The sequence below is a fragment of the Pelodiscus sinensis genome, chromosome 1 (genome assembly GCF_049634645.1).
Source record: "Pelodiscus sinensis isolate JC-2024 chromosome 1, ASM4963464v1, whole genome shotgun sequence".
NCBI lineage: Eukaryota > Metazoa > Chordata > Testudines > Trionychidae > Pelodiscus > Pelodiscus sinensis.
This window is the reverse complement of record NC_134711.1, coordinates 26,891,028-26,918,748: the sequence shown is the minus strand read 5'-3', so window position 1 is coordinate 26,918,748 and position 27,721 is coordinate 26,891,028. Positions and strand designations below refer to the sequence as shown.

At 44.2% G+C, this 27,721-nt stretch overlaps 3 protein-coding genes across 13 annotated transcripts in view; 1 reads left to right on the top strand and 2 right to left on the bottom strand.

The window, feature by feature from the left end:
* The window catches only part of BCAP29 (B cell receptor associated protein 29), a 50,638-nt gene extending 49,468 nt beyond the window's left edge, over window positions 1-1,170 (bottom strand). For 3 of the 9 annotated variants that reach the window (XM_075927109.1, XM_006120397.4, XM_075927134.1), the window contains exons 1-2: window positions 866-1,009; window positions 378-485 (exon numbers count right to left, since the gene is read on the bottom strand). In XM_075927109.1, coding sequence (XP_075783224.1) covers window positions 378-469 — 92 coding nt within the window. In that variant the 5' untranslated portion in view covers window positions 470-485; window positions 866-1,009. Of the gene's footprint in view, window positions 1-377; window positions 486-837 lie in introns of all 9 variants that reach the window. The other 6 variants (XM_075927116.1, XM_075927139.1, XM_075927144.1 and 3 more) reach the window with 5 other exon arrangements.
* A 7,628-nt stretch (window positions 1,171-8,798) lies between these two features.
* DUS4L (dihydrouridine synthase 4 like) lies at window positions 8,799-22,002 on the bottom strand. 3 transcript variants are annotated; one of them, XM_006120391.4, is made up of 7 exons: window positions 21,938-22,002; window positions 20,942-21,077; window positions 19,573-19,694; window positions 17,053-17,170; window positions 14,064-14,186; window positions 12,603-12,829; window positions 8,799-11,370 (listed from the first exon to the last, which is right to left on the bottom strand). In XM_006120391.4, exons 2-7 carry the CDS (start codon window positions 21,049-21,051, stop codon window positions 11,123-11,125), a joined length of 948 nt encoding a protein of 315 aa, XP_006120453.2. In that variant the 5' UTR covers window positions 21,052-21,077; window positions 21,938-22,002; the 3' UTR covers window positions 8,799-11,122. The 3 variants fall into 3 exon arrangements, with proteins under 3 accessions (XP_006120453.2, XP_006120455.2, XP_025039033.2); XM_006120393.4 differs by lacking the exon at window positions 21,938-22,002 and adding an exon at window positions 21,496-21,881; XM_025183248.2 differs by lacking the exon at window positions 21,938-22,002 and having other exon boundaries at window positions 20,942-21,881.
* A 15-nt stretch (window positions 22,003-22,017) lies between these two features.
* The window catches only part of COG5 (component of oligomeric golgi complex 5), a 349,021-nt gene continuing 343,317 nt past the window's right edge, over window positions 22,018-27,721 (top strand). Inside the window, exons 1-3 of the mRNA XM_006120390.4 lie at window positions 22,018-22,174; window positions 23,459-23,598; window positions 26,036-26,093. Of these exons, the coding sequence (XP_006120452.1) occupies window positions 22,111-22,174; window positions 23,459-23,598; window positions 26,036-26,093 (262 nt within the window). The 5' untranslated portion in view covers window positions 22,018-22,110. The remainder of the gene's footprint in view (window positions 22,175-23,458; window positions 23,599-26,035; window positions 26,094-27,721) is intronic.

The window sequence follows — 27,721 nt, the reverse complement described above, 5'->3', positions numbered from 1 at the left end:
ACTTCCCCCTTATTGGAACAAAGAGTAAGAGCAGCGATCACACTGGAATTATGACTAGAAATAAATAATTTGTACCAACAAGTGCAGAAAAGGAGATTCTGGACACAATTTTCAAAAATAGGTGCCTTAAGTTAAGCTCCCTGATGTGGGTTTAGGTACCTAAGTAAGTGGCCTGGTGTTCAAGAATGCTAAGCACCAAGTAACTCCTATTGAATTGAGTTGTAATCCAGCTGCAAATGTGGCAATGAAAATATACATAGACTAACTCCGCTACCCCTCTGAAGCTTGTAAACCCTAGTGTTAGGTGCCTTAGCACAGCAATATGTAAACAAACAGATGTCTTAAGACATGGCCATTTAGCGTACTGTGACCCCTACCTTAGCGGAGAAATAAACGGAATACACAGCAGTAAAATCACTCCTATTTCAGTATATAGAAAGGTTGCAACTGCTGTCCACTGAAAAGTCATCTTCTCCCTGGACGGCCTGCAGGGGAGGACAGAGCAGGCTTTGAGACAGGCAGGATAAATCCCGCAACGAGCAGAGCTCGTGCTGAGCCAAGCTTTTCCATTTTAAGTTACACCGGATATTTAAGGCCAAAATGCTTCCTCTCCCTCGGGAGGTCTCAAGTTGGGCGCCTGGGGATTTTAAGTAACTTGGTTGGGAGCCTACCGACCCCTCCCCAGAGATCGGCCTCCAGGCTGCACCAACAGCCTCCCCTCCTCTCTGAAGCAGGGCGAGGTCCTCCCGCGGCCTCCCAGCGCGCCGCGCCGAATAACGCCTTGGCCGGGCCCTGCTGGCGTCTCCCTCCCCCCGAGCGGACAGACTCGCTCCGTACCCCGGATAACGCCCCTGCCCACGGATACCCTCAGTCCCCGCCCCTGCCCGGAGCCCGCCGCCAACCGGCCTGGGCACACTGCAGGGCGCGGCGCGGCTCAGCCACGGGAAGCGGGGCCTGCCCCGCCTGCTGGGACGCGGGTCCGGAGCCAGGCGGTGTCCGCCTCTCGCTGACTCACACAGAGCAAAATCCTCCCTCCCACCTCGGGGCGGCGCGGGAAGCCGCCCGCCTAGCGACGCCCTGATCCCCGCGCCCGCTGACTGACGCTGGAGGCGCCCAGGCCTCCCAGCCCAATAGGAGGCTGGGGCGGGACCGAGAGCAACCTCCCCCTCCCTAGGCTTGAGGCAGTGCAGGAGGCGTGCCCGGGGAGGCGCCCTCTTCCCCCCCATCGGCGAGTTTCGGGAGGGGCCAGAAACGCAACGAGGTTCGCATCCCCCCCAGCCAACGTTCATCCCAGCTCCCCGCCGTCATTGGCCTTCTTCTGTATCTTCCGAAAGCCCCCGCAGCGCTGCCCTGCTGCTGTTTTTGGCTTGTTTCTCCCAGACGCCCCGTTGTCTCTGGACCCTCACAGCAATAGCTGGGTCTGGCAAAAAAGGCCGCGGCTGCTTGCGACTGCACGTCCAAGTGGATCCCTGCCCACCTTTACCTCTTCCAACACTGGCTCCTCCTGAACCCCACCCATAGGAACGCCAGGGTATGGAATGGGGCAGAACAATAATACCAAGCACGTTCACAGCACTGTAGACATTATAGGCGCAACTAGGGACACTGCCTATTATGGTTATCTGACCTTTCCCCTTTCGGTGGCTTCAGGGGGTAGCCGAGTTAGTCTATAAGGGTAAACTTAAAAAACAACAAATTGTCTGGTAGCACTTTATAGACTAACAACACATGTAGATGGTATCATGAGCTTTCCAGGGCACAGCCCACTTCAGACGACCGTGACCCCTGTTTACAGTTGCTGATAACTTGTGCCAATCTTTAACTGGTTGGACTGAACTCTCTCATGCTGGGTGACTGTCTCTTTTTAATTGTCATCCAAAACCATTCAGCCATTTCCAGAAACAGAGACTAGGTAATATAAATCATTTTGCTCTGGTTACATTATTGAGACTTTTTATTTCAAATGCTTTCATGCCTGAATACTTTGGAGCAGGGACTTGAAATTTGGTGGCGAGGGCATTGGGTTATGTTTGTGTCAGGAGCAGCCAGCCTTTGGCAGGAGTCCTGTGGAGCATACACCCATGGGATCATGTAGCTAATGACTATCTGAGTACATATGCACAAGAGTGCTTAATTAAGGTTGTACAGATAACTTTAATTCTGGTATTTCCTAACTGTTGAGCTGTATGATTTTCCAGCCTTAATAGTGTCCTTTTTAATGTAGTTGTATGTGTATAATTAAGTCTTATAAATATTGGTATTCTCATTTTACATAAGAAGAAACAGAGAAAAGTGCCTTAACAATGAGCCACAGACACAGCCAAAATTAGAACTAAGAATTTTTGCCTCCCACCTAGTTCTCTCCAAATAGCAGAGCAACAGTGTAAAGCAGTGGTCACCAACCTGTAGATCAGGATCTACTGGTGCCTCTGACAGGTGATCTTGACTGGTTTGGCCAAGAGGCTATCAAGTGCTAGCACTTCAGCTGCCCTTCCCTCCTGCTGCTGTGCAATTCCTGCCCTTTGCCTTTGAGCTTTCTCCTCAGGAGCCTCCTGCTTTCTGTGCAGGGCAGGGGAGGGAGAAGAGGGGCACTGATGTCAAGGTGCCTCCTCTCCCCTCCCTGTATCCTATCTCCACTGAGCAGAGAGGGGGCACAACAGGACTTAGGATGGAGTTTGCTGGCTGCTTTTGGGTGTGGTGCAGGGCCAGGGCTGGGGTGAGCTTGCCTTAGCTCCACTCCATCACCACCCAGGAGATACCTGAGGTAAACAGTGCCCTGCTGGAGCCAACATCCCGAAACCCCACCCCAGTCATGAACCCTTCTTACACCCCAAGTCCTGCCCTAGCCCCGAGTACCCCTCCATCCAAACACCCTCCCAGAGCCTGGACCTAGAACCCCCTCCAGCACCCCAACTGCCTGCCCCAAGCTAAGATCAGAGCCCTTCTCACACTTCAAATCCTTTAATCCAAGACCAGAGCCTGCACCCCAACCCTCTGCCCCAGCCTGATGAAAGTGAGGGAGGATGAGGGAGGATGGAGTAAGCAGGGGCGGGGCCTTGGAGAAGGGGTACAAAGGAGGCGGGGCAAGGGTATTTGGGTGTGAGGTAGATTTTGGATTGCACTTAAATTAAAAAAGTGATCTCGTGCTTAAAAAGGTTGGAGACCACTGACGTAAAGAGTATCAGAGGTTTTTACTCACTGCCTGGCAACACTGGTGAGCTTCCTACAGTGAGGCTAGCAACATGGTATCTGTCCCTGGCACGTGCTGGTTTTTAGATGATCTAGCTTAAAACAATTTTTATTTATTGTTATTCATGTAGTATAGCAGCACCGTGTTCATGGAAGGTATCTAGTTTTTTGACCAAAATGCCTGGCTGAAAAGAGCCCCTGGTGGCTCTGGTCAGTTTCACTGACTGGGCAACTAAAAATCCAGCTGTGGGACTAAGACAGGCTCCTTGCCTGTCCTGGCTCCATACAGTTTCTGGGAAGCGTCTCCTAAACTCAGGGGATACATCTACACTGGCGCGTTGTCACGCAAAATCTCTTCCAGAAGAGAGCGTCTACACCGGCATGTGCTTTTGCGCAAGAGATGTGCTTTTGCGCAAGAGCATCCATGCCAGTGTAGACGCTCTCTTGCGCAAGAAAGCTCTGATGGTCATTTTAACCATAGGTCTTTCTTGCGCAAGAAATTCTTGTTGCCTGTCTACAGTGGCCTCTTCTGGAAGAGCTCTTGTGCAAAAGGGCTTCTTCCTGAGCGAGAGCGTCAGAGTTCTCACGCAGTAAGCCCTGATTTTATACATTAGAACGTCAGTTTACTTGTGCAAGAAAATGCGGCCAGTGTAGACAGGCAGCAAGTTTTTGCACAAGAGCAGCCGCTTTTGCACGAGATCGTGCCAGTGTAGACACAGCCAGGGTGACCAGGGAGGCTTTGCATGCTACCCTAGCCCTGAGTGCTGTCTCTGCAGCTCCCATTGGCAAGGAACCACACAGCCAAAGGGAGCTGCGCCTGCAGACAGAGGCAACACAAAGAGCCACCTGGCTGCCCCTGTGCTTAGGGGCTTCAGGGACATGCTGTCTACTTCTGGGAGCCACTTGAGGTAGGCACCGCCCAGAGCCTGCTCTCCTCACCCTTTCCTGCACCTCAACCCTCTTGCCTCAGCCCTGAGTTCCACCTTATGCTCAAAACCCCTCAGTCCAGCCCAGACCTCCCTTCTGCACCCCAACTCCTCATCCCCCACCCCATAGCCTGTAACCCCAGCTGAAGCCCACACATCCTTCTTCACTCCAACTCCCTGTCCCAGACCAGAGCCCCCTCTGGGACCCCCAAACCTTCATCCCTGAACCTACATCAGAACCTGCACTGCCAGAGCCTTCTCCCACACCCCAACAAAAGGGGGAGATGGAGTGAACAGGAGCTGGGGCCTTAGAAAAGGGGCAGGGCTGGACATCACAAGTGTGTTCAGTTTTCTTCTGTGATCAGAAAGTTAGAAACCCTAAGTTAATGGCAAAACATCTAGGCTGTGTCTACACGGGGCCACTTATTCCGGAAAATCAGCCGCTTTTCCGGAATAAGCAGCGTACTGTCTACACTGGCCCTTGAATTTCTGGAAAAGCAAAGATGCTCTACTGTACAAAATCAGCCGCTATTCCGGAAAAACTATTCTGCTCCCGCTCGGGCATAAGTACTTATTCTGGAACACTGTTCCGGAAAAGGGCCAGTGTAGACAGCCCAGTAGTCTTTTCCGGAAAAAAGCCCCGATCGCGAAAATGGCAATCGGGGCTCTTTTCCGGAAAAGCGCATCTACATTGGCCACAGACGCTTTTCTGGAAAAAGGGCTTTTCTGGAAAAGCAGCCTGCCAATGTAGATGCTCCTTTTCCAGAAAAACTGAAAACGGAATAGTATTCCGTTTTAAGCATTTCCGGAAATTCATGCCAGTGTAGACACAGCCCTATTGACTGCAGTAGTGGAAAACTGAATCCAACCAAGAATGCTTAAATTACTATTGATATCAGCTAATACCCTGATTGTATATGCTACTTTCTGTAGGTATACCCTGAGCATCCATCAAACCCCATTAATTTAAATTAGGCTCTGTGTAGATGCAGATCTCTAGAACTCATAGCCCCCCTACAGAAGTGTTTACCATTTTAGGTTCATGGTCTAAATTAGTAACACACAATAGTAACACCCATTCATAACACTGTGTAAGTGAGTAAAGATTATTAAAACAATCCCAATATAGGGTAAGCATTGTGCATTTATCATGGGTGCTGCAACAGTTTTTATAGTGGGGGTGCTGAGAGCCATTGAACCAAACTGTAAACCTGATATAAGGAAACCACTTAAAGTCAGGGATTGTGGCAGCAACACCAGCATCCCTAGTTCCAGCACTTATGGTCTACCACAGATTAAATAAACAATCTCCCAATGTTAAAAGAACCCTAATTATGTTAACTAATCACAGCTAATAATCCTCCCTTTTTGACTCTCTGAACACAGCAGGACTCATCATGATGAGTACTACATAAAATAGCTACAGAACTTAGAAATTAGAGAGAAGTAGTAGGTGGTTGAGTATAAAATTTGATTACGGAAACTTCCAAGAGGGTATATATAGTAATGCTATAAAGAATCCTGCTCCCAGTGGTAAAATGATAGTTTTACTATTTATTTCAATAGAAAATAGGATCTGTCTGTGACACCCTGCTACCCTCATATTCATCACTGGCATATAACCTTTGCATGTAGAATAGTAATAGAGATGTAGACATGTTAGTCTAGTCTTGCTGAAACAAAAGACAGGACTATGCAGCACTTTAAAGACTAACAAGATGGTTTATTAGGTGATGAGCTTTCGTGGGCCAGACCCACTTCCTCAGATCACAATTTGATCTGAGGAAGTGGATCTGGCCCACAAAAGCTCATCACCTGATAAAGCTCATCACCTAATAAACCATCTTGTTAGTCTTTAAAGTGCTGCATAGTCCTGTCTTTTGTTTCATTTAACCCTTATGTTTTGTACAGAAGTATACCTTGAGAGTAAAAATGTGAATGGGTAACCTGTTAACCACTTACCCAGTAAGCATCACCCTTAAGGGCTGCTCCACCCTTGTGGGGCTGCAGACTCCCATCCCATGTGGGCTGGGAGTTGGCAGTCTCTTGAGAGGGGAGAAGAGGAAGCAGGGGGGAGAGGGCTTCCAACTTATGTGGGGAGGAAACAGCAGCTGAGGTGTTGGGGAGGAAGGCTGCTGGCTAGAGCCAACAGCTCTTCCCTTACCTGCTGCTTCCTCCCTGTGTGAGCCTGCATAGGCTGGGAGCCAGCAGCTCCATGGTGCTAGAGCAGCCCCTTTCCCCACCCACCACCATTTAACCAGTTAACTGATTAAATAGGATTTTACATCCCTTCTTGAGAGCTATCAGTCTTTTAAACATTAGTATCTCATTGGATTGTGTGTGTTGTTGTATTTGCTATGTATGTGTTACTGAAAGTTGTTGTGAAGTTGGATACACCCACAATGAGCCTTTCAGGAACAACAACAAAGAAGTTACACTGTGCTAATGGCCTATCAGCAAAGACAATGAACCAGGGAAAAGGTGATCCCTTTTAGAGAACTGGGGAATGTTTCAGCCAGCCATGGGCAATGGGAGCATGAAGTGTCATGTGCCCCGTAAATGCTGTGGGGGGGGAGAGGCAAGACAGCTGTCCAACTGCTGGGGCTTCTGTAGGGCCCACAGGATTAGTAGGACCTTGGCACTGGCAGTATGGGTTCATACCTCTCATGCTCCCTGGTGGCATTGGGAAGTAGAGTGACCAGGCTTCCTGCTGCATCGTTCCACTTCCCACTGTTGGTATAAGAGTGGTCCTGCTTCTTCCTCAAACTCTCTCCCACCGTGACATGGCTTGGGGGACAAATGGGGGACCTAGTGCTTGCAGTCAGGGTTGCCCACACATTCACCATTGGTAGCAGGAAGTGGAATGACCCAGGCCAAGGTACTCCAGTACCTTAGCTCCCAGCCATGTCACTTGATGGGAGGGGGCTCAGGAGAAGAGGTGGGATTGGCCCTTACACTCACTGGTGGCAGGAAGTGGAACAACATGGCTGGGAACTGGCAAAGCAGACTAGTGCAGGGTTCTCCACTTCCCACCATCACCACTGGTGTGTGGGGTGGGCCTGACCCCTGCTGTCATGTGCCCCACTAGTTACCTGGGACACATCACTTAGGGGAAGGAGTGGAATGGGGGCAGGGTAGGGGTGGAGCTGTAGTGGGGATTGGAGCAGGGGTGGAGCCCTCCCACAGGCTAAGGGTGGTACTGGAAGGAGCCACATGGGGCAATCATGTGACTGATGCCCCTCCTGTGTCCCTCCCAGTAGTTGCCACTGCAGCTGGCCTATGAGTAATGGTTTCTATGACTCAGCAAGGTATGGAAGGGCACATGACCAGACCACATGACACTGAACTACATTTTGGTACCTATATTTTTCTACAAACTGGGAAAAACTATAAAAGGTGAGGAGTGACATAATATTTTGGCCTCACTCTCCAAACAAGAGAACACCTGGAAACAATTGAGGAACAAAGACTGAACTGGGTAAGTGCTGGTCCCTAGCTAAAGAGATATCTAGCCTGTGTATGGAAGTATGGTGATCCTCATGTTTGATCTGTCAGGGTGAGATATAGCCAATTCAAATCCTATTTTCTAATATATTAGGTTTAGTTTGCATTTTGTTGATTCTATTGGCTATCACTTAAATATTTCTTTCTGTAGTTAATAAACTTGTTTTATGTTTTATTTTGACCAGAGTGTTTCTGAGTGAAGTGTTTGGAAAAAATCTCAGCTCAGTTAAGGGTTGGTGTACATATTCCTCTCCACATTGAGTATGGGGCAAACTGAGTAATAAATTCATAGTGATCAAGTTTTTGATCAGGGCATGATGGCACAGCTCTGGCATCTGAGGATGGGGAGAGCTAGGGATATTTTGGCTGAAGACTCACTATGGTTGGTTCATGCAGTAGCTGGCGGGAGCCTGCATGTAATTGTAGCTTGGTGAATGCTAGTGGGACTGTAAAACCGGGTCTGGAGCTTGTTATAACAGCACAATGTAAGAGGGAACCCAGGTTGCTGAGTCAGAGGACTGAGTGATACTGTAGGTCCAGGTTGCATAAAGTCACATCATCTAAGTGTCAAAACATGCAATTTTTTTCAGTTACTCTCACTTCTGAGATTTTTTTCATTAGTTGTAAGTCTTTCACTTCAGTCAAAAGGGATTCAATAGATATGGAAGACAGATCAGCTTTGGCTCAATAGGATACAGTAGATCTCACCAGCAGAATGCGGTTGTAAGTTTATTTTTAACATATGACAAATGTGTAGAGTGACCAAAACAAATAAAACCTCCAACACCATCATTCTGGAGTACATACAAGCACCCCTTAAACAGAGCAGCTCTCATTCTCTCAAGTGTTGCAGGACCTCAAAATGAACTGGACTTCAACAAGTGACTTCTTCGGGAAACAAGCCTTGGATTTAAATCATCCTCAGCTTTATGTCTTTTGCTGACAATAGTAGCATTCAACATTTATGACAAAAAAACCCCCCTCAAAATTGTAAACTGTCTTTATTTCAATGAATACACCTAGATAATTCTGTTGCAATGTCCCAGCTGTGGCACATACACTATTAAAAGTAAACAATGACTTTGGTCTTTTCTGCTGCCATATTTAAAAATTTTCATGTAACAAACATTTATTCCAAAATAAAACTAAGGTTTGTGGGAAATCAGAACACCATCCTGGAACAGTTTATGGAGTATTTAATAAAAAAGTTAATCACGTCCAAGCATTTAAAAATATTACATATGATTTAGACAGTTACAAAATGTTTTTATGCTTAACTATACTGATTCTTCTAGAGGTATGAGAGTCAAACTCCTAATTCATTATAATTTACCACTTACAGGCATGAATTTCTGTATAAATATACCATTTTTGTTTAAAATCTTTATTATATTAGACTCAGATCTGTAGGTGTATTACCTTGTTCTAATTTGCACTGCATTTTCCTTCTGAAAAACAATGCATAGTAACATTAATGCTTTGGTGAACAATCTGTAAAAGACAAGACCGTGAAAACCTGGTGGAGGTTAAAAATGTTCTAAAAAACTTTTTTTTTTTTTTTTTTTGTGATTCAGAAGAAAGACAGCTGCTTACCAGCACCCATTTTATCCTATTTCCTTCATGTCATTATTATACACTGTAAAAGAATATGTTAGTAGTGTTTTTTGTAGTTTCATTGGTCCCAGAATATTGGAGAAACAAGGTGGATAAAGTAATATATTTATTGGCAAGAGAGATGAGCTTTTGAGTTTATACAGAGCTCTTCCTTAGGTCAGCTGTCCAACAAATGAAAGTATTATCAATATATCTCAGCTATATAATTGGTTTGGCGGTGCATTTATCCAGAAATTCTTGCTTGAGGTAAGAAAAGGTTTATATATTGAAGAGCCATCCTAGAACCCATTTCTATTCCCATGATTTGAATACATTATTTGTTGTTGACTGTAAAATTTCTATGGGTGAGAATTACATGGTTGAGTTTGATAATGATTTTGGGGTGAGTTAACATTTTCCACAAAATAATCACTCCATTTCTGACCTCTCCTCATCCTCAAAGGAAACACTCACTGCACTTTCAATAGACAAGCTTGAGAAATTAATTAATAACTGCTACATACCAATAATCATGGACTTAAAAAGAGATGGATTATGGCTAATTACAAAAATTTGCAACCTACTAGCACCTCCTTTATCCTATGACTGTAAGGGTGACAACTACCCACTTGAGCTTGAATGATCTCTTGTAAGATGTGTTAACTCCTTAGCTGTTCCATCTTGTACTTAGCTGAAACACTCTGGGGGGAGGGGGTGGTTTGAGACACTTGTAAACTAATGGGAGAGCTTTGTGGTTAATCAACCTCCCTAAGAAGCAGTAGTTAGGTTAATGGGAGTAGCTTTCCTGTGGACATAGCTCAGTCTACATGGCGGGTTAAGTTGTTATAACTATGTGGCTCAGGAAAGGGATTCTTCACACCTCTGAGCAATGTAGTTTATACTGATACCGGTCTGTAGTGTAGACTTGGCCTAAGTGCCTTTCCCAGACTTGAAGAAGAGCCCTGTGTAAACTCAAAATCTTGTACCTTTGTTCCTTTATTTTAGGAACAAATACTGTACGTAGTACATGTCGAACAAATTTTGTTAAGTTTTGTGCCCCAAAGCAGTAAGGTACCTAAACATACATGTAACTTGAAGCATAGAAATAGTTCTGTTTTGATGTGAAGGAGACTATACAAGCACATACTTAATTTTAAGCATTTGCTTGAGTACTGTACTGATCTGAGATCCAAGTTACCAAAACAATTTCATTCTGGACTTATAGTATCATCTATTTAATGTTAAGTATCTTCTCCACTTGAAAAGTAACTAATGGGCAGAAAACAAAAGTTTACTATCTTAATTTTATTCCACTTGGGAGAAAAAAAAATCTCCACAAAGTTCAAAGCCAGTTTAAGGGATTTCAGCAAATGGGACACCTAGACCTAAAGAGGGGGAACAGTATGAAGCCTCTCTCTTCTGTGATTTAAGGACCTACATAATTAAAACTAGATATAAATATTGAATTTGCACTTCAGATAAATACTAACTGGGCCTCTCAATTGAGCTTTTTTTTTAAAATTAAGGGAACAGTTATATATAATCCTGTTTAATAGTCTTTGAGCCTGTTCTTATGGCCCTCTACTCACATGAGAAAGGGTAGCAGGATTGGGGGTATCTTTGAAAGCACTTTGGAACTGCACTATCCTATGCATGGTAATGCAATCCCATGTATATAAAAGTTATTTTCAAGTCATGAATATTTCCTGAGTGGAAAATAATGTCAGTATAAAAATATAATAATATGAACAGAAATGTCCAGTAATGTTACAATGCATGGGATCTTTCAATGCAGTGTGCTTTTGACTAATAAATATAACGGCTTCCTCATGCTATCACCATAACACTATACCAGGAACTCCAAAATATAAAATGCAATATTCACATGATTAAAATACTTTAAAATGCAATTACACCCCATAGTGGTAACTAAGGTAGTCCAAAACTGCTGAGGTGCTTGATAAAACATTAAAAACCTTTTTTTCCTGTTTTGAAGTTATCCGTTCCATCATGTACATTAAATGATGATGAAAGCACGTAAAAGGAGTCCCATGTTCCAGAGCAATGTCAACCCAGTCCTGGATGCACTTCAAAGGTGTCTCTTCATATCCTGCAAACATGGCTGGATTGGCTAAAAGCCCTCTAGCAACCATTACACCTTCAAATGGAAAATTTGAGAAGCATTAATACACAATTCAACTTTTAACTTTTTCTGTGTACCTGAGGGTTTTGTACAACACCCATCACCACACTATCTAACGCTTGTGAACTGCTAACTAGAGAGCAGTAGAAGCTGGAAAGCTAATATGGTAAATGCATCCTGATAAACTCTATTTTACAGTCCAAATTCAAGATAATTCACGATATTTAGTGGTTCAGCATAACCACCTTAATGGCATTTCATAAGAGAGGATTTGAAATAAAACACAGCATAAAGAGAATGGAAACTTTTCTTTCCTAGTTCTTTGAACAGCCACAACCAGTCCTCCAGTAATATTTTGTTTTTATTAGCTAAACACAGGATGATCATGTGGGTTTTTTTAAGCAAAATTTATTATTGATCGACACACAGCAAGGAAACAATTCATTCTTTGTATAAGTTAAATGACTTGGACTTGTTGGAGAGGTCCCAGCTGGAGTAGTATATCTAGATCTGGGTACTACACTTTAGGAAAGCTCTGGATCAACTGGAGAGTCCAGTGAACAACAAAAATGATACAAAGTTTAGAAAACCTGGCTTATGAGGAAAGGCAAAAACAACTGGGCATGTTTAGTTTTGACAAGAGCAGATTAAGGGGGGAACCTGATAAGCTGCAAATTTGTTAAGGGATGTTATGAAGAGGACAGAAATCAATTGTCTTCTGATTTCACTGAAGGCAAGACAAGAAGTAACAGGGTTAATCTGCAGGAAGGGAGGTTTAGGAGAAATTTTCTAACTACAAGGGCAGTTAAGTATGGGAATAGGCTTCCAAAGGAGATTGTGGAATCCTCATGGCTAAAGGTTTATAAGAATAAATGGGACAAACACCAGCCAGGGATGGTTTATATTTATTTGGTTCTGCTGGGCGGAGGGGGAGGGGATGGGAGAACAAGGGGCTTGATGACTTAACTGACTATCTTCGGTTTTATCAAGTATCTGGGTGGATATTACTCCAGGCCAATTAGGGCCTGGGAGCGGGGGTGCGCGCAAAGCCTCCTCCCACCCTGCTATGAAGCGCAGCATGCTGCTCACGGGGAAGAGGGGGGGGCAGAGTGGAAATATATCAGCCTCGACCCTTCTGCTTGATGCCTGTGCGGCCCCGGGCCACTTCAAAAACTTTCGAAGTGGCCCCCAGCAAAAAATGATTGCTCACTCCTGCCTTGCAGGAACAAATGGAACTGAGTTCTTACCATCTGCCTCTGTCATATGATGAATGTTCTCTGCCTCTTTTAAAGTTTTAATATCTCCATTAGCTACAATAGGTATAGACATATTTTGTTTAATTATTTTAATTGCATCATAGTGTACTGGCTGATATCGTTCTTCAACATTCCTCCCATGAACTGTGATCCAGGAAACTCCAGTTGCTTCAGCTTTTCGACAGAGATCCACAGTTCTCTTTAGATCATCGTGGATCCTAAAATTCCAAGGAATGTAAAAATTTCAATCATCATCCAACAGTTATCAGAACAGCAAGAAATCCCATGACATGGTGGAATTAACAAAAATTGTATAAATGAAGAAAGAACATTATTGTTGGATGGTGAATAGCTTTTTTTTTTTTTATCATGCGACACATTATTTTAATAAATTAGTATTTTTGATGTAGTATTGCCCTGTTTAATCAGGTCACTAAAAGTGAATGGTGTCGTCTAAACTTTATAATATTTGCCAGGAATCCATGAGGATTTGTCCTAAAAATATATGATTTTGTATAATTTTCTACCAAAAATTAAATATCTTTCACATTTATATAGCACCTTTCTCATTGAAAACTGCCAAACAACTTTAGATCCTCATTAACTGAAACTCTGCTGATATAGAAAACCGATACAGGAATCACATCATCCACCACTGAAATGCCATATGACAATTGTTGTTGTGTAGTGTTGTACAACTAACAATAGTTTCAAAGTAAATGAGGTGAAGGATATCTTTTTCCAGCTGAAACTGTAGTGGGAATTTAGGTAGGCAGAATGAATGACTCAAGCTGATATCTGGTAAGGAATATAATCAGATCTTTAAACAATCATGATTGGTCAGGATCTATATTTAATGCCTTATCTAAAAGGCAGGTTCTACAGCTAGACAATGCCATCAATATGATACTAAATCTAGTTCTAAACTGACAAAAGGAAGAATAATTCCTACTTACCAACATTATTTCCTGTTCCCCTCTATGATCCTCTGAGAGCTCCCATCCAAGTGATAACTTGACCCAAGCTTGTTTAGCTTGGTTCAAAGCACAAGTTGATACGGTTGTATAAAGAATACAAATCTATTCAACTAGCTTGTGATCTTTCCTGAATTCTGAGTTTTTAAAAAAACATACACTTTTTATGTTGCTTTGGATATCAAAATGTTGCTACAAACAAAGCACACTTGGGGTTGTGTAGCAGCAAAGAAACACTGACCGCAACTGCATAGGATTACATGTCCTCAAGTGTACTTTGGGTAAGAAAACAGATCCTGACTAGCCGGGGTTGTTAAAGATTTCAAGATTGCCCTACAAAGGAGAGCAGGTCTCCACAGATCATGATTAAGGTACCTTTTTATATAAAGGTAAAATTTACCCAACATATTTCATGTTTGCTTGATTAAATAATAAATATGGTTCATTATTTTGAGACATAGTAGTGATCTAAACTTACCTGATCTTAATAGATACTGAAAATCTTGGATTCTCTACTTGATTTCTTACATGTCTCACCATATCTTGAACCAGCTCTGGTTTATTTATTAAACAAGCACCATAACCTTCTGCCATTGCCCATCTTTAAGTTAAAGAGAACAGAGATTATAATGTAATTTTTTTTTCAAAAAAATTAAGTCAGTTTCAAGCTAATGCACCATTTCAGTTTCCTTCTAGACACATTTGGTGAATTATTTTGTTGACAGGGAAGAAGGCAGAGATTGTACTGGCTATGGGTAAAAGATGTTCTTGAGGTTAGGGCTCAGGATCTTGGGAGATGTAGCTTCATTTCCGGGTTCTGCCACAGATGTCCTATGTGACTTTGGACAAGTTATTTAATGTTTCTCCAGGTCAGTTTCCAATCTGCTAAATGATAACATTTCCCAGCTTATCTCTTTGCCCCCCAAAAGGCAAAATCTTGGATTCTCCACTTGATTTCTTACATGTCTCGCCATATCTTGAACCAGCTCTAGTTTATTTATTAAACAAGCACCATAACCTTCAGCTGAAATAGCTTATTTTGAAATTGGGAGCATCTATACAGCATTTACTTCGAAATAGAGCACTCTTCCTCCAACTTCCCTTACTCCTCGTACAATAAGGGTTACAGGAGTTGGAATAAGAAGTCCTCCAGATTGACAGTATTTCAACATTATTTTGAAATAACTGCCAGCTGTGTAGAGGTGGACTAAGTTATTTCAAAATAATGTTGCTGTGCAGATGTACCCTAAAATACTTCCAATATCACTTAATAGGTCTCACTTGGACCAGTTAATACATGTTTTAACATGTTCATTTATTGCATGAATATTTCTAGTCTGAATTGGGTCATGACACACAAGATAAAATATGGAAAGTATTATGTCAGGTTGGGGCAGATCACTGATCTCAGTGACAAACTTTTATCACCTAATCAAAGATGCAAGTAGCTCTTTTAAACATTGATTGAACATTAACAAAAAAATCACATAACTTAATACAAAACAGAAGAATTATTTCAAAGGATATTTTTACATGTTTCTCAGACACCTGCATCAACATTTTAAGGGTAACCACAAAGTTTCCCTCAATATACTTCTTAAGTAATTTGCAATGAAGTTCTCATTCCTTGTCTGCAAAGTCAGTGTGCAGCATTTTTAATGCCACTGTTAATGCCTCTTCAACAATTGTCCAACCAAGGTTGCCAGTTCCCTATTAAGTCAACACACAACATCATAGACACAAAGAATGGCATACTGATTATATGCCTGTACAGACAGTCCCCGGGTTACGTACAAGATAGGGACTGTAGGTTTGTTCTTCAGGGAATCTGTATGTAAGTCGGAACTGGCGTCCAGATTCAGCCGCTGCTGAAACTGATCAGTTTCAACAGTGGCTGAATCTGGACGCCAGTTCTGACTTACATACAGATTCAACTTAAGAACCCCAGGCATCCCCAAGTCAGCTGCTGCTGAAACTGATCAGCGTCTGATTCCAGGAAGCCCGGGGCAGAGGCTTCCTGTAGTCAGCCACTGGTCATTTTCAGCAGCTGCTGACTTGGGGACACCTGGGGCAGAGCAGCTGGGGTGCTGCTGGGTTGGTCCAGTGGCGCCCAGAGCGGCGCTACGGGACCAACCGGCAGCGTCCCAGCTGCTGTACCACAGGCGTCCGGAGCAAAGCCGCGGAGCACGGGGGCAGCGGGACAGCCCAGACGCGCCGTGGCTATCCTGCTGCCCTCGGGCTCCGTGGCTTTGCTCTGCTTTGCTCCCCGTCCCCTGGTCTGCAGACCAGGGGGACGGGGAGCAAAGCGGCGGAACACGTGGGCAGCGGGACAGCCCAGACGCGCCGTGGCTATCCTGCTGGCCTCGGGCTCCGTGGCTTTGCTCTGCTTTGCTCCCCGTCCCCTGGTCTGCAGACCAGGGGGACGGGGAGCAAAGCGGCGGAACACGTGGGCAGCGGGACAGCCCAGACGCGCCGTGGCTATCCTGCTGCCCTCGGGCTCCGCAGCTTTGCTCTGCTCTGCTCCGCGTCCCCCAGGTCTGCAGACCAGGGGGAGGGGGAGCAGAGCAGAGCAGAGTGGCGGAACGCGTGGCCAGCTGACAGCCCAGACGTGTCTGGGCTGTCAGCTGGCCTCGTGCTCCGCTCTGCTCCTCCCCCCCCCCCCCCCGGTCTGCAGATCAGGGGGAGCAGAGCGGAGCACAGCAGAGCGGCGGAACGCGCGGCCAGCTGACAGCCCAGACGCGTCTGGGCTGTCAGCTGGCTGCGTGCTCCGCTCTGCTCCCCCTCCCTCTGGTCTGGAGACCAGGGGGAGGGGGAGCAGAGCAGAGCGGAGCAGAGCAGAGCGGCAGAACGCGCGGCCAGCTGACAGCCCAGACGCGTCTGGGCTGTCAGCTGGCCGCATGCTCCGCTCTGCTCCCCCTCCCCGTGGTCTGGAGACCAGGGGGAGGGGGAGCAGAGCAGAGCGGAGCAGAGCAGAGCGGCAGAACGCGTGGCCAGCTGACAGCCCAGACGCGTCTGGGCTGTCAGCTGGCTGCGCGTTCCGCTGCTCTGCTCCCCCTCCCCCTGGTCTGCAGACCGGGGGGGGGGGGGGGGGGAGCAGAGCGGAGCACGCGGCCAGCTGACAGCCCAGACGCGTCTGGGCTGTCAGCTGGCCGCGCGTTCCGCCGCTTTGCTTCCTCTCCCTGGTCTGCTGGAGACCAGGGAGAGGAAGTGCCCTGTTCGTAACTGCGGATCCGACATAAGTCGGATCCGCGTAACTCGGGGACTGCCTGTACTCTGCTGTCTCACCAATTCAGAAAGTGCCCTAACATAGTTCTCTTTATGCTTTCTCAGGAAGACAAATCACCATTTCTATATTTAAGAACCATCATTAAGCTACCACGATTTGGAAAACTAGGAAGTAATTTTTCATTTTCAAACTGATTATTCCTAATTCTTTCAGTACTTCTTCCACCTTCTTAAAATGTTACCTCTGAGGACAGCCACAATTTAGGTCTATTCCTTCAGCAAAAGGACAGACGATACGGGCAGCATCAGATAAAACCTGTGCTTCTTTAGCAGCAAACTGAACAATCAATGGCCGATCACCTAGTCAAAGAGAAAGTGCTATTTAGAATATATCAGAACAACAATACATACCACATACTTTAAGAATTAGTAAGGATGTGTTTTGTGAGTCAACATAATCAGGTCTTTAATGTAATCAATATAACAACAGATTAAAAATGTGTAATCAAATAATTCTACAATTATGAATGCTTTGATAAGTGTTCATTTTTTAATCGTATCCTTTGGTATATATGGTTGTGACTATTTTCTTCCACTATTTGATCTGAGGAAGTGGGTCTGGCCCACGAAAGCTCATCATCTAATAAACCATCTTGTTAGTCTTTAAAGTGCTACATTGTCCTGCATTTTGTTCTTCCTAGATAAAGTTCATCAGCTGTAGATCTTCCTTTCCTGTATAACTGAAAATAAATTTGAAATAGCAACAATATTGTCAATGTGTGTTGCTGCAAGAAAATAACCTTTTTTGCAGAAGCATATTTCTAGAATTCCATTCTTTTTTACAGAATAAAAAATAGTCTCCAATGACAGAAAGAGAGACAAGTTTAAAAAAAAAAATCTATGCAGACTCCATTTCTTATTTTCCCTTATACTTGGATGTTCTGTTCCATAAACTATAAGGAAGCCCTAGAAACATACAGAATATGGTTCTCATAATGGTGACATTTTAATAACTAATTTAAGAAGTAAATTATAGTCAAGTTTTAAATAAATTTTTAAAATAAGAAAATTGAAAGGTTGTAGTCAATAAAAACTAACGTTAGAAAGTATAGAAATAGTAAAGGTTCTAGCACCAATCTTAATCATCCTCCTTTACCCACATCTAAATTTTTAAAACACATGTCACAGACCCTCAGAAGCCCAAAGAAAATGTTAAATATGGAATTATAAACGGCAAACCTAATCCTCTAATTAATGGATGGAGACCAAACTCTCCACTGCTTTCATGGTACAAGCCACAGACCAGATCTCACAGATGGTGCAGTCTTTGGGGCAGATCTTCAGCTTGTGTAAACTTTCACTGACTCAATGAAACTGTTATAATTTACACCAGTTGAGATCTGCTCCTTGATTTTACAAAGGCATCAGAGGACATCTGAAACCTCCAAAAAAGCTGGCATAGAAGAGTCAGTCATGTGCTAAAGTTTTTGAGGAGTTTTTAAAAATATAACAAAAATGGATCTTTGAATATAAGGTCCTATGGAACTCTTTATGTTCTGCAGGAAGAGAACTACCTGCAGAACTACCTTTGCCATTGTACTTACAAATTCAGAAGTACTGAGGTTTGATGGTCTTCATGTCTGCAAGGCTTAATACCTCAGCAGTTGTGGTGCTAAACACTGGTCTACACAGGGCACTTTCATCAGCATAATTATATAAAAAATTCACACCATGAGACATGTAGGTATTCTGTCTTATCCCTAGTGCAGACAATGGTAGGTTGACAGAATTCTTCCATCTAGCTACCACCTCTCAAGGGCTATGTCTAGATTGCATCCTTTTTTCGGCATGGAGCTTTGCTGGAAAAAAGCGCCAGTCTAGACACGGATCTTTCGGAAAATAAAGACTTTTCTGAAAGATCCTTTATCCCTCTTAAAATAAGGGATAAGGGATCTTTCGGAAAAGGCTTTATTTTCCGAAAGATCCACGTCCAAACTGGCACTTTTTTCTGGCAAAGCTCCATGCTGAAAAAAAGCGGCAGCCATTTTTATGCTAATGAAGTGGGGGAGATTTAAATCCCCACTTCATTAGCAATTGCGATACATCTAATTTGCATCCCTTTTACGAAAAAGGGATGCAATCTAGACGTAGCCTCAGAGTGCCATGAATCTTCTGATTTATGCTCTGTCCCCACTCCTCTCCCTTCCTCCCAGAACCAGAAAGCCACATATCAGTAGGAAGTGGGGGGGCTCCAGTGACCCCGTGTGTGAGAAGCATGGGGGAAAGGAAAAAAGAGGGGTTGCAGAGACCACAGTTGGAACCCCTGTGGGCAATGGGCTACAGGTTTCCCACCACTGTGGCCCACTGAGATGGCCCACTCACTAGTCTTGGTTGCCTATCACTGATTGCCCACATAGCTGTGAAAATGTAGTGTTGCAAGTGTTGACAAGCCATCTGAACTCTGGGAACATATAATGAATCTTCATTTAACAACATGCCACTGAGTTGTGTTACACCTTGCTTCGCTTCGTCAACAAGATTATAGACTTTAAGACCAGAAAGGTCTGTCATGATCATAATATGAACTCCTGCATATAGCATGTCATAGAAACTCCACTCCTGTGTTAGACCCATAACCTCTGACTGAATTATTGAAGCTCTCAAATTATGATTTAAAGATTTCAAGTTACAGAGAATCCACCATCTAAGATCAATTATTGTATAAAATTATCTGAAAAAGCAAGAACATATAAAATAAATACCTTTGCTCGTTGTGAATTCACTGTCTCTAGCTTTCACAGATCTGACAAAATCAGCAGCAATTATCATAGGTGTATAACACAAATCACAGTTGTATTTCCTGACCAAAGTTCTGAAAGCCAACCTGGGAGTACATGAATATTTGAATAGAAAACAACTGAACCCCAAAATAAACTATTTTAAAAATAAATAATTAAAATACTTTTAGCATGACAGCATGTAATACAGTAGGGCTATGTCTACACTCGTGGTTTCTTGCGCAAGTAATATGCAAATAAGGCTAAGCGTGGAATATCGCCGAGCCTCATTTGCATACCTAATGAGCCACCATTTTTTTTCAGAAGAGGCTCTTGTGCAAGAAGGAGCATCTACACTGCCCCTTCTTTCACAAGAAAAACCCTCTTGCGCAATGCAATTACACCTATTACTTTTCAGGAAGAACGGCACTGCGCAAGAGGGGTTTTCTTGTTCAAGAAGGGGCAGTATAGATGCTACTTCTTGCGCAAGAGTCTCTTCTGAAATAATGGTGGCTCATTAGGTATGCAAATGAGGCTCAGCGATATTCCACACCTAGCCTCATTTGCATATTACTCGCGCAAGAAGCCGTGAGTGTAGACATAGCCTAGGAGTGTTTAGGCATTACCACACTATAAACAAATAAACATGCATGTTTTGAAGTATATGTTTTCTGTTAAAAAGTAATTAGTCTTATTTTTGTTAAGGACTAGTCAACTATCTGATAAGCAAAGGCTTATCAGATAGTCAGTCAACTAGTTGATTCTGTCCCCCCTTGCTGCTTCTATCAGACAGAGACAACAAAGAGGGTGGGGGGAAGAGGTACTTCAAAGCAGCAGTGCTGCACAGCTGATCAACCCCAAGGCAGCATTTCAAAGGGGCAGCTGCCGCACAGCTGATGCGTGGCTCAGTGGTGCGGCACTGCCCCTTTAAAATGCTGAAGTGCCGGGGAGCCTGGGGTCAGCTGAGGAGCCGCTTGGCATTTCCCCAGAACTGAGGTCAGCTAGGGAGTCCCCCGCTGACCCTGGGCTCTATGATTTTGAAATGCACAAGAGCCCTCCCTGAGGACTCTTGTACATTTCAAAGCAGGCACGCACGCATCCAGCCTTCCCGCTGGCCCTGGGCTGCATGTGGAGTTCCGCATTCCTCCTTTGAAATGTGCAAGAGCCCCACCGGGGGCTCTTGTACATTTCAAAGGAGGAATGTGTAAGTACCTATCGACTAGTTGATGGAAATTCCATCAACTACTCGATTAGTCAGTTAACCGCAATTTAACATCCATAATTTTTATACTTAACATTCATTTACATGTAGACTGCATTGAAAGTATATAGTTAAACACGATGTGTTACTTACTTTGAATATCGGACCATAGGGGCACATATTTTTACAAACTGCCCAGAATGAAACAAATCCATTGGATCCTTTTGTTGGCATTGCGTGGTTTCTATGTCGTCACTTATCATGTATGAGTTTCAATACTTTTAAAAAGCTGGAAAAATATTTTTAAACAGAAATTTTGCTATTTATTCTCAATTCTCATAACACCAATGGGTAATTGTGCCAAATTACCTAACAAAAAGTTGAATAGAATTTACACTAACATCACAAAAAGAATGAGGGTAGTTGTTCCCCCATGAAGATTGGGGGCTATGACACACTGAGAAGTTTGGTATTCTCAGTTCTTGGAAGCATTTTATGGATTATATCATGTCTGTTTTAAATCTATCCTTAATATGTGTCTTAATGTATTGCAACACAAAGCAATACATCAACAAATATATTTTTGTTACATTTGTGCACAGCAGGACTAAAATAGAAATGGGTACTCGACTCTCAGTTAACTATTGCACAGACTCAACTAATACTAGAACTGGAAGGGACCTCAAGAGGTCACCAAGTCCAATCACCTGTCCTCATGGCAGGATGGAGCACCATCTAGATCTCCTAGAAATACTTGGCAACATTTGGATTGTCACAGAGCTGGAGAGAGATATTTATTATACATGGGATTGACCAATTTTAGCTCTTAATAGCTAAAAAATCCAGTGCCCCAAATGCCACGGAAGCACCAAGTCATGTTCAGTGACAGGAGAAAGAGACTGGGAATGGGAAGAAAAAGAGGGTGGAGAAGGAGCAAAAAAGGAATAAGACAGTAAAAAGGGAGGGGGAAGGTAGAGCAGGACGAGGACGGGGTTGCACGGTGCAGAGCCGTCTACGACAGCTCCCTTCTTCCCAGCACCCAATATTACTCCCTTCCCACTACCCACATCGCATCGCATCCCACACCGGCCCCTCATCCGCATCCTCCTGTGCCCGCCCCGCCCCTCGTAGCATCAATTTCCACTTCACCCGCGGCGGGAAGCAGACAGAACACGCCAGGCCAGGGCAACCTTTCCCCTTTGACCCTTCACCCCTCCCACGGCTCCACCCCTGCCAACCAGAAACCACGGAGGCGCGGAATTTTGGCGTCCAAGTTAGCCGGTCGCTTGGGGATGACGTAAGGTGCTCCGGTAACCGCCAGCATGGAAGAAGCGGGCGGTGGTATCTCTGCCCTGGCACCGGCTCTTGGGGAGCTGCTAGGGGATGGTGAGGAGGGCCAGGCGCGGGGTCCTGAGGGCGGTGGCGAAGCTGGGGCCCTGGGTGGCAGAGGGCTCTGAGGTGAAGTGAGGGCACCGGGTGGTAGGGCTTTGCCGGCCACACGGGGTTGGGCAGCAGAGGTGTCCTGTGGGGGGATGGGTACCAGGCTAGAGCTGCGCGCTGCGTCGGTTTGCCAGCCGGACTGGGGAGCGGAAGAGCTGGAGGCTGCGGAGGAGTTTGCGCTAGTGGCAGGGTATCCCTGCCACACCCGCCTCTGCTTGGTGGCTGTCCTGCTGCTCCTGCAGGTGCCCATGCACCGCGCTCACTGTCTGACCTGCGGCTGACGGGAAAGAGGGGTGACTGCTCTTGCTAAGAGTCTTTTTAGTCCCTGTGCGTCAGGTTTATTGTGGCCTCAGAAGAAGTGTTTAGGGATTGTTTCGTGGCTGGTTGCCCTTACGCAGCAGGATCTTTTGTTTATATTTTGTGAAGGGCGGGAGGAGACACCTTCTTACTGAATGTCCTGATAGTCCCTTTAGGCAAAACTTACAGGTGCAGGAGTTTCCAGGTTGCTACTCTGTTCTCTAATCACATCTTCTCTCTAAGAAGGAAGACCATGTGTTTAAACTGTGTTCCTGTTTGTACCTTTTTTGTTAAGTGGATTGACTGCATGTTGGAATTGTGGTTTTCTCTTTAAAAAGCTCCTCTTTAACTTTTATCATAATTGGGCTGGAATAAACTAAAAGAGCTAGGAGATGTAATAAATCATTGCAACAATTGTTAACATTTAGAGATTCTGGTTTAGTTCTGAGGTGGATCACAAATACAATTCTTTATTGGTTTTAATCTAGTTCCATAGAAATTACAAGATCATGTTATGATGTAATGGAGTGAGTTGCAGTTGTCAGTTTTCTGGTTGAGATTCTCAGTAGTTTTACTCTGGGTAAAATTTTGTCTAATTTTGCTTACAAAATTCTGAAGAGGAAATCAGAAATATAGTTTTAGTGTGTATGGCATTCTTGAAAAGGTGGTTTTATCCAGTTTTGGATTTAGGTGACAGGACATGGGCAATAAAAATGATGTAGTTAAGCATGCCTTTTTTACATTAGTTATTTTAGCCAATGGTTGCTCATTAAATCAATGTCCAGTTATATTGTAGAAACCAGAACACAGCTGCTAACAGCATGGGGGGTGAGGGTGGGAGGAGATAGGTCGGATGTACCTGTAATTCTTAACATCATTACATATGTATTTAACTTCTTGTAGTATGAAAAAAAGCTTAAAAATATTTTTCAGAATCTTATGCAGATTTTTTAAGAGAAGACTTTGATGTAAAGACTTATACTTCCCAATCTATTCATCAAGCTGTGATAGCTGAACAGTTAGCAAAACTTGCTCAAGGAATCAGTCAGTTGGATAAAGAGCTTCATTTACAAGTAAGTGCCAAGTGTGTCATTTGTTTCAGGGCTGTCATGTACAAACATACTTTACAAATTCAGTATTTTAGTCTTGTGCGTTCCTAAAGTTATCCCATAGTTTCAACAATTAGTGACTAAGGGTATATCTATGCCGCCCACAACACTGAGCCTCCTATCCCAGGTTGACAGACTTGGGCTTGCACTAGTGCTCTACAAATAGCTTTGTAGGCAGCACTTTGAAATTGTCATTGCACCTTGGACTCTGAAGCCTGGCAATTTCAAAGCATTGTCTACACTACATTTTTAGAGCACTAACATTAACCTGAGGTAGGAAGCTCATTGGCACAGGCTAGGCATACCTTGTATGTATGTGTCTTTCAACAATATTAATCACAGTGCTTTAAACCATCTTGTTAGTCTTTAAAATGCTACATTGTCCTGCATTTTGCTTCAGCTACCCCAGACTAACACGGCTACATTTCTATCACTATTCTGCTTTTATGATACACGTTCTCCTCTCTTCCATTTGGAATAGGGATGTAAGTGACTAGTGGACTATCCGATAAGCATAAGCTCTGCTTGTGCTGCTTCTGCTGCGATTCTGCTTTTGAAATGTACAAGAGCCCCACTGGTTCAGTGGCTCAGGCGCTGCAGGGAGTTTGGGACCAGTCCCTTGTTGGCCCCGCGCTCCCTGCAGTCCTTCCACTTTTAAACTGTAGCAAGAGTCCAGCAGCTCCAGCGGGCACAGTTGGGGAAGATGTGCATGTCCCCCAGGTGGGGCAGGTCCAGGTTCCTCTGCCCCTGTGCTCCCTGCCAAAGTGAGGAATGCAGCAATCTGTGCACATTTCCTTCACTCCATGATGAAGGGGAACAGCCAGCAACATTCCCTTACAAATTGGGGGGAGAGCTTCAACAATCCCCCCACCCCCCTGGTCTCCTTGAAGGGGTATTTGGGGGGCTCAGGGCTGAGACAGTCCAGAAAGGGGTGATGCCCCTTTCACCTTTCTGGTGGTTCTGTCTCTTTTCTGTATGGTTTTATGAGAAGCAATCCCACTCAAGGCACACCCCATTTTCTTGGCACAACCAAACCTATACTGGGTATATTAAAATGCATTTAATTAAGTAAAAGTGTTACCGCTGAAAATTTCAAAGCAGTAACATAGTTACATGCAGGTGGTTCCCTGGGAGCTGGTGTGTGCGGGGAGCCGGCTTTTAAGCTAGCTCCCCACGTGTACCAGAAGCCTGTGTGTAACCATGTATGTGGTTACACTTTCATATCCCTAACCCATTCCTTGCCTTAAGTCATGATAAGCGGAAGCTGTATACCGAATTTAGTGGTCCTAGCTCTTACTGTTTGAAAAGAATTCTTGAACAGACAAGACAAACTCTCTCAGATATATATATAGTAGATGGGGAATATTTTATGGGATGTTATGGCACTGTAGGCTAGTTAAGCACTTCTCCCTTCTAGAGATTGTATAAACATTTTTATTTATGTCTCAATTGTATAAGAAACTTTGATTTTTCTCAGTTTATCCCTTATATAAACAGTTGCCTTTATCTCGTATTCTGACACAACTGACATTCTGAGTTGAGAGCAGCAATGGGATCCAAGAGTAGTGAGTGGACTGCCTGAGTGGCTCTTCTTCGTCTCAATAGGCCACAGTGGTGGGCAAAAGGGGTTTCGCATCCACAAGGGTTCTGACTGCAGCCTGTTCTCCCCTCCTCCACCCTCCCTGTCACTTTCCCTCATACCCAAGTGCATAGAAAGTGGCCCCACACTTCCTATTGATTTGTGGAATTCCAGCTCTGGGACAGAGGAAGAGGAATCAGGATGGAGTGCTCATCAGTGGATTCATAGTGCTCCGAAAATCCTGGAAGTGAGGAGGAGGAATAGGAAGTGCAGGACTCCAGTGCATGAGAGGCATGTCAGGGAGGATAGTAGAGTAGGGGGTGCATGGGCCACAAGTGGGACTGCAGTGGGCCACATGGGGCTCATGGGCGGCAGGTTGCCCACCTCTGGTTTAGGGAAATCCAGGATTTTGTTAAATATATGAAGAAGGTAAAGACTGAGATTAATCACTGGATGGTAGGTAAATTTAAAACATCATCTGCTGTAATCTGTCTGGCTAGACCAGGTACTGAACATTAGTGCAGAAAAATTAACTGGATAAATAAAAAACTATCAGTTTAGTGTTGACTATGAAAAGTCTGATCAGATCCTTTTAAAAAGTATTATGGACACACATGAGTTTATAAATTAGAGGGGTTTGACTGTAAAGCAGGTGGGAAAAATAAAGGGATTCTTATCACTCAGAAGGGATTCTTCCTACTTCTAAGATCCTCTTTTTCTTTTCTTTTTTTCTCCACTCGCGGATACATGCTTAAATAAAATCTGAGTTTGTATTTTTGGAATTAGCCTCGCAAATAATGATTTGGTGGTCTCACTTTTCAGGTGGTTGCTAGACATGAAGACTTACTGGCACAGGCAACTGGGATTGAATCTCTAGAAGGTATAAATTCATTTTATGCTCATTCATTTTAGTATAAGGTGATTGTTAATAGTTTCATAGTTTAGATGGCATCAGGCTGTTAAGTGGTAATGTTATTGGACAGAAGTCGTACTTGAAAACTGCTGTGTGGTGTTAATGTCTGCAGGTGGAGCTGTAAGGAGAGTATTTATTCAATTCTTTGACATAATTACACTATAGCATGGCTTAGCAACCTTTTCAAACCAAAGAGCAAAACTACATCAAAATTCAGAACAAGGGTCAACAAAGTGTCTGTATAAGAATGCCTGTTTGCATAACTGAAAACATACAACTTAATATTATTAATTGACATGTTGATTGATAGCATAAATGAATCATTGTACTCACAGATTTTATTTAATGGGACTTCTGCTGCTGTTGGGGTACAGTTTGTGGATGTGAGGGTGCAGGAGTCAGGATTGGGGGTATATGAGAGGCTCAGGGCAGGGTGTTGGGGTGTGTGGGAGGTGCAGGAGGCTGGGCAGGGGATTGGGGGTGGAGGAGGGGCTGAGGCCGGATGACTTTACCTTCCTGGGGTTGGGCTTCTGCATCCGGGCAGCAGTGGCTAGAAGAGGGGCCAGGCCAGGATTGCCACAGCCAGATTCTGGCCTCCCCTCCTTCCCATGTCACAGCAAGGGGAGAGGGGTTGAGGTCAGTGCCATCAGCTCTTTCTGCAGCCAGATGAGTACTTGCTCCAGGATCAGGGCCGGAGACAGGATGCTGCTGCTGATGGGACTGGGCTCCGAGTAATTATGTATTTTTGAAAATTTTGAATTAATTTTCTTTTTAATTTAAAAAGTTGGGTATATTTTGGGAATGACCGAAGAGCCATAGATTGCTGACTCATGCACTAAATAAATACCAACTAAAAACCAAAGTAGTTATTTCATGGTCTTAATTACGTCATTTCCTTTTTGTAATCCTAGACGATTTACCTGGCTTGGGTTCTTAACTCAACTTTTGTATTTCTTCACTTAAATTACTATTGTTGGTGGGGCTGGAGGAGAGGGATTCAGTCTGCAAGCTACCCTGATATGAGAGGACAACCCCAGCCCTAACTGACCGCAGCAGCTTGTGGCCATGTGAGAATTGCCTGTCCATAGCTGCTGCAGCTTCAGCGGGCACAGCTCAGGGAGGAGTGCATGTCCCTTGGCGGGGGCACAGACAGACACACACAGACAGACAAACTCTCTGAAATATGTAGTAGAGAGCTGTCCTTTTCTCCACCCCTGCTTGCCCAGTGGAGTTATAGCTGTCCCGGTTCCCATCTCTGGCCCCTTTTCTGGCCCATTCTGCAGTATAACTGTCCCTCCTTCCAGACCCCTCCCTTTCCATTTTATATGAGAGTCAAATTCCAGGCACATCCCATTAATCTGGCACAACCAAACCCTTACCTTGCTTTTAAGTTATGATATGAGGAAGCTGCATACCAAATTTGGTGGGCCAAGCTCTTACCGTTTAGGAGGAATTCTTGAACAAACCAACTTAAGGATGGTAGACCGATACACACTTCTGAAATATAGAGTAAGAAGAAAAGACAGCAAAATTAAATACAGATGTTTGGTTCCACTGGTATAACACCAATTGCTTATCAAAAAGTCTTCATTTTA